This window comes from Coregonus clupeaformis, unplaced genomic scaffold (genome assembly GCF_020615455.1).
Source record: "Coregonus clupeaformis isolate EN_2021a unplaced genomic scaffold, ASM2061545v1 scaf0812, whole genome shotgun sequence".
Taxonomy (NCBI): domain Eukaryota; kingdom Metazoa; phylum Chordata; class Actinopteri; order Salmoniformes; family Salmonidae; genus Coregonus; species Coregonus clupeaformis.
In genome coordinates, this window is record NW_025534267.1 from 195,001 (window position 1) to 202,500 (window position 7,500).

Consider the following 7,500-nt stretch of genomic DNA (forward strand, 5'->3'; position numbering starts at 1 on the left):
TGAGGGGTCAAGGGTTACCAGCGTAATGGTAGTCTACTGCTGATGACGGGTTAGAGAAGAACAATCTCTCCAATGTGGCCTGGAGAGAGGGATGACAGAGGAAGGAAGAAAGCTGGATTAGAGAAGGAAAAGAGAAATGTTTGGAACAGAGAGTAAACAAAATAATAAATGAATGAATGAATGAATGAATGAATGAATGAATGAATGAATGAATGAATGAATGAATGAATGAATGAATGGTTTCTCTCTCCTCACCAGTGTATCTCCATGACAGAGGTAGAGACAGTGTAGAGCCAGCTCTGTGTTGCTGCCCCCTCCTGGTAGACAGCTAGAACTACACACAGACAACAACGCCTCCACTGAGATGGGAGAACGGAAGGATCAGAGAAGTGTGAATGAAAAATACACAGTCGGGTTTTTAATCTCTGATTAGCCTGAGACTCATCCAGTATAAAACAGAGACCCCTCAAACTCATCTCTGGACCTGGAAGCCAGTTCCACTGTGTTTTTTAATTGTTCCCCTCTAATCAGGGACTGATATAGACCTGGGACACAAGATGGGATAAATTAATTATCAGGTAGAACAGAAAATAAGCAGTCTCTGGCCTCGTAGAGTTGAATACCCCTGACATAGACCATATTGATATCTCTGGCCTCGTAGAGTTGAATACCCCTGACAGAGACCATATTGATGTCTCTGGCCTCGTAGAGTTGAATACCCCTGACAGAGACCATATTGATGTCTCTGGCCTCGTAGAGTTGAATACCCCTGACATAGACCATATTGATATCTCTGTCCTCGTAGAGTTGAATACCCTGACATAGACCATATTGATGTCTCTGGCCTCGTAGAGTTGAATACCTCTGACATAGACCATATTGATATTTATGGCCTCGTAGAGTTGAATACCCCTGACATAGACCATATTGATGTCTCTGGCCCCGTAGAGTTGAATACCCCTGACATAGACCATATTGATGTCTCTGGCCTCGTAGAGTTGAATGCCCCTGACATAGACCATATTGATGTCTCTGGCCTCGTAGAGTTGAATACCCCTGACAGAGACCATATCGATGTTTCTGGCCTTGTAGAGTTGAATACCCTGACATAGACCATATTGATATCTCTGTCCTCGTAGAGTTGAATACCATGACATAGACCATATTGATGTCTCTGGCCTCGTAGAGTTGAATACCTCTGACATAGACCATATTGATATCTATGGCCTCGTAGAGTTGAATACCCCTGACATAGACCATATTGATGTCTCTGGCCTCGTAGAGTTGAATACACCTGACATAGACCATATTGAAGACTCTGGCCTCGTAGAGTTGAATACCACTGACATAGACCATATTGATGTCTCTGGCCTCGTAGAGTTGAATACCCCTGACATAGACCATATTGATGTCTCTGGCCTCGTAAAGTTGAATACCCCTGACATAGACCATATTGATTTATCTGGCCTTGTAGAGTTGAATACCCCTGACATAGACCCTGTTGATATCTCTGGCCTCGTATAGTTGAATAACGCTGACATAGACCATATTGATGTCTCTGGCCTCGTAGAGTTGAATACCCATGACATAGACCATATTGATGTCTCTGGCCTCGTAGAGTTGAATACCCCTGACAGACCATATTGATGTGTCTGGCCTCGTAGAGTTGAATACCCCTGACAGAGACCATATTGATATCTCTGGCCTCGTAGAGTTGAATACCCCTAAGATAGACCATATTGATATCTCTGGCCTCGAAGAGTTGAATACCCCTGACATAGACCATATTGATGTCTCTGGCCTTGTAGAGTTGAATACCCCTGACATAGACCATATTGATGTCTCTGGCCTCGTAGAGTTGAATACCCTGACATAGACCATATTGATGTCTCTGGCCTCGTATAGTTGAATACCTCTGACATGGACCATATTGATGTCTCTGGCCTCGTAGAGTTGAATACCCCTGACATAGACCATATTAATGATCTCAGGCCTCGTAGAGTTGAATACCCCTGACATAGACCATATGGATATCTCTGGCCTCGTAGAGTTGAATACCCCTGACATAGACATATTGATTCTTCAGGCCTCGTAGAGTTGAATACCCCTGACATAGACCATATTGATGTCTCTGGCCTCGTAGAGATGAATACCCCTGACATAGACCATATTGATGTCTCTGGCCTCGTAGAGCTGAATACCCATGACATAGACCATATTGATGTCTCTGGCCTCGTAGAGTTGAATACCCCTGACATAGACCATATTGATGTCTCTGGCCTCGTAGAGTTGAATACCCCTGACATAGGCCATATTGATGTCTCTGGCCTCATAGAGTTGAATACCCCTGACATAAACCATATTGATATATCTGTCCTCGTAGAGTTAAATACCCCTGACATAGACCATATTGATTATTCTGGCCTCGTAGAGTTGAATACCCCTGACATAGACCATAGTGATATCTCTGGCCTCTTAGAGTTGAATAACCCTGAAATAGACTATATTGGTATCTCTGGCCTCGTAGAGTTGAAAACCCCTGACATAGACCATATTGATGTCTCTGGCCTCGTAGAGTTGAATACCCCTGACATAGACCATATTGATTATTCTGGCCTCGTAGCGTTCAATACCCCTGACATAGACCATAGTGATATCTCTGGCCTCTTAGAGTTGAATAACCCTGAAATAGACCATATTGGTATCTCTGGCCTCGTAGAGTTGAATACCCCTGACATAGACCATATTGATGTCTCTGGCCTCGTAGAGTTGAATACCACTGACATAGACCATATTGATTATTCTGGCCTCGTAGAGTTCAATACCCCTTACATAGACCATATTGATGTTTCTGGCCTCGTAGAGTAGAATACCCCTGACATAGACCATATTGATATATCTGTCCTCGTAGAGTTGAATACCCCTGACATAGACCATATTGATGTCTCTGAACTCGTAGAATTGCATACCCCTGACATAGACCATATTGATGTTTCTGGCCTCGTAGAGTTGAATACCCCTGACATAGACCATATTGATGTCTCTGGCCTCGTAGAGATGAATACCCCTGACATAGACCATATTGATGTCTCTGGCCTCGTAGAGATGAATACCCCTGACATAGACCATATTGATGTGTCTGGCCTTGTAGAGCTGAATACCCATGACATAGACCATATTGATGTCTCTGGCCTCGTAGAGTTGAATACCCCTGACATAGACCATATTGATGTCTCTGGCCTCGTAGAGTTGAATACCCCTGACATAAACCATATTGACATATCTGTCCTTGTAGAGTTGAATACCCCGGACATAGACGATATTGATGTCTCTGGCCTCGTAGAGTTGAATACCCCTGACATTGGACCATATTGATGTCTCTGGCCTCGTAGAGTTGAATACCCCTGACATAGACCATATTGATGTCTCTGGCCTCGTAGAGTTGAATACCCCTTGACATAGATCATATTGATATATTTGGCCTCTTAGGGTTGAATACCCCTGACATAGACCATATTGATGTCACTGGCCTCGTAGAGTTGAATACCCCTGACATAGACCATATTGATGTCTCTGGCCTCGTAGAGTTGAATACCCCTTGACATAGATCATATTGATATATTTGGCCTCTTAGGGTTGAATACCCCTGACATAGACCATATTGATGTCACTTATCCAAGACTTTCAGGTATAGAGAGTCATTAACATGAGTAGATGCTAAGGAAGTATGGTTGAATGCTTCTTCTTACCTTCTTCCTGAATTACAGAACTCTTCTGAAGCTCCTCCCATGGTTTCCAGAGCAACTCCTTGTTGGATGATGATTCTTCTGACCACGCCCCTGACCCCTCCTCCCTCTCTAGACAACATGGCAGCTCAGCCTGGAACCCTGGACCCACATTGATACACCTGGGAGAATGAATCAATGAACGAACGAATGAGTGAAAGAACAAACAAATGAACGAGTGATAGAAGATGAAAAAAGTGGATTTACTAAATAAATAATACTAAATCCATCCAAACTCACGGAAGTATAGAATATCCCTTCTTCTCTTCTGTCATCCTTCCCATCGCTCGTTCCCCAGCTGAAGGGGGGATGAGGGAGGAGAGGAGCCCCGTTCCCCTGCGTTGGGGGTTCAGCATAGGTAGAGGGGTGTAGTGGAGCCTTCTCCCAAACCGCTCCACCTCCCTCTGCCATCCACCTCTACTAGACTGGAGCAGACTGGGGAAGGGAGTACCTCTATACACCACTAGGGGTGCTGCTCCATGCTCTGGCAGTCCACGCGGGGGCTGGGATGGAAGAGAGGATGGGTGGAGGGATGGATGAAGGGGTGAGGCAAAGACAAAGTTTGATTCTACCGGAGTTTGAAGACTATAGTGACCTGTGAGCAGAAGAGAGGGGGGGGAGCAACAGAACAAATGGGAGGGAGGTAAGGAGCACAGCAGCATACCTGACTCCTACTGACACACAGCACCATACCTGACTCCTACTGACACACAGCACCATACCTGACTCCTACTAACACACAGCACCATACCTGACCCCTACTAACACACAGCACCATACCTGACTCCTACTAACACACAGCACCATACCTGACTCCTACTGACACATAGCACCATACCTGACTCCCACTGACAAACAGCACCATACCTGACTCCTACTGACACACAGCACCATACCTGACTCCTACTGACACACAGCACCATACCTGACTCCTACTGACACACAGCACCATACCTGACTCCTACTGACACACAGCACCATACCTGACTCCTACTGACACACAGCACCATACCTGACTCCTACTGACACACAGCACCATACCTGACTCCTACTGACACACAGCACCATACCTGACTCCTACTGACACACAGCACCATACCTGACTCCTACTAACACACAGCACCATACCTGACTCCTACTGACACACAGCACCATACCTGACTCCTACTGACACACAGCACCATACCTGACTCCTACTGACACACAGCACCATACCTGACTCCTACTAACACACAGCACCATACCTGACTCCTACTGACACACAGCACCATACCTGACTCCTACTAACACACAGCACCATACCTGACTCCTACTGACACACAGCACCATACCTGACTCCTACTGACACACAGCACCATACCTGACTCCTACTGACACACAGCACCATACCTGACTCCTACTGACACACAGCACCATACCTGACTCCTACTGACACACAGCACCATACCTGACTCCTACTAACACACAGCACCATACCTGACTCCTACTGACACGCAGCACCATACCTGACTCCTACTAACACGCAGCACCATACCTGACTCCTACTGACACACAGCACCATACCTGACTCCTACTAACAGCACCATACCTGACTCCTACTGACACACAGCACCATACCTGACTCCTACTGACACACAGCACCATACCTGACTCCTACTGACACACAGCACCATACCTGACTCCTACTAACACACAGCACCATACCTGACTCCTACTGACACACAGCACCATACCTGACTCCTACTGACACACAGCACCATACCTGACTCCTACTGACACACAGCACCATACCTGACTCCTACTAACACACAGCACCATACCTGACTCCTACTGACACACAGCACCATACCTGACTCCTACTGACACACAGCACCATACCTGACTCCTACTGACACACAGCACCATACCTGACTCCTACTGACACACAGCACCATACCTGACTCCTACTAACACACAGCACCATACCTGACTCCTACTGACACGCAGCACCATACCTGACTCCTACTAACACACAGCACCATACCTGACTCCTACTGACACACAGCACCATACCTGACTCCTACTAACACACAGCACCATACCTGACTCCTACTGACACACAGCACCATACCTGACTCCTACTGACACACAGCATCATACCTGACCCCTACTAACACACAGCACCATACCTGACCCCTACTAACACACAGCACCATACCTGACTCCTACTGACACACAGCACCATACCTGACTCCTACTGACAGCACCATACCTGACTCCTACTGACACACAGCACCATACCTGACTCCTACTGACACACAGCACCATACCTGACTCCTACTAACACACAGCACCATACCTGACTCCTACTGACACACAGCACCATACCTGACTCCTACTGACAGCACCATACCTGACTCCTACTAACACACAGCACCATACCTGACTCCTACTGACAGCACCATACCTGACTCCTACTAACACACAGCACCATACCTGACTCCTACTGACACACAATACCATACCTGACTCCTACTAACACACAGCACCATACCTGACTCCTACTGACACACAGCACCATACCTGACTCCTACTGACAGCACCATACCTGACTCCTACTAACACACAGCACCATACCTGACTCCTACTGACACACAGCACCATACCTGACTCCTACTGACACACAGCACCATACCTGACTCCTACTGACACACAGCACCATACCTGACTCCTACTCACACACAGCACCATACCTGACTCCTACTGACACACAGCACCATACCTGACTCCTACTGACACACAGCACCATACCTGACTCCTACTGACACACAGCACCATACCTGACTCCTACTGACACACAGCACCATACCTGACTCCTACTGACACACAGCACCATACCTGACTCCTACTGACACACAGCACCATACCTGACTCCTACTGACACACAGCACCATACCTGACTCCTACTGACACACAGCACCATACCTGACTCCTACTGACACACAGCATCATACCTGACTCCTACTAACACACAGCACCATACCTGACTCCTACTGACACACAGCACCATACCTGACTCCTACTGACACACAGCACCATACCTGACTCCTACTGACACACAGCACCATACCTGACTCCTACTAACACACAGCACCATACCTGACTCCTACTGACACACAGCACCATACCTGACTCCTACTAACACACAGCACCATACCTGACTCCTACTGACACACAGCACCATACCTGACTCCTACTGACACACAGCACCATACCTGACTCCTACTGACACACAGCACCATACCTGACTCCTACTGACACACAGCACCATACCTGACTCCTACTGACACACAGCACCATACCTGACTCCTACTGACACACAGCACCATACCTGACTCCTACTGACACACAGCACCATACCTGACTCCTACTGACACACAGCACCATACCTGACTCCTACTGACACACAGCACCATACCTGACTCCTACTGACACACAGCACCATACCTGACTCCTACTGACACACAGCACCATACCTGACTCCTACTAACAGCACCATACCTGTATTATTCTCATAGTCCTGGTGAACCTGTCTCCGGGTAAACACTGCCTCCTGGCAGTATACACGGCCGGCGCTTGAGGGGTTGCCCTCGACGACACCAACTTCACCTGACTGCTGCAGCCAATGAGAGGGCGGGAGCTTCCACATGACGGCGGAGGGGTGGGAGGAGTGGAG

At 47.4% G+C, this 7,500-nt stretch overlaps 1 protein-coding gene across 2 annotated transcripts in view; it reads right to left on the bottom strand.

The window, feature by feature from the left end:
* LOC121558218 overlaps positions 1-7,500 on the bottom strand; it is a 14,948-nt gene that overhangs the window by 5,420 nt on the left and 2,028 nt on the right. The window contains exons 2-6 of one of the 2 annotated variants that reach the window (XM_041871703.1): positions 7,326-7,500; positions 4,026-4,380; positions 3,750-3,907; positions 256-359; positions 19-79 (exon numbers count right to left, since the gene is read on the bottom strand). The exon at positions 7,326-7,500 is cut by the window's right edge and continues 1,423 nt beyond it. In XM_041871703.1, coding sequence (XP_041727637.1) covers positions 19-79; positions 256-359; positions 3,750-3,907; positions 4,026-4,380; positions 7,326-7,500 — 853 coding nt within the window. The remainder of the gene's footprint in view (positions 1-18; positions 80-255; positions 360-3,749; positions 3,908-4,025; positions 4,381-7,325) is intronic. The other variant, XM_041871704.1, reaches the window with a different exon arrangement.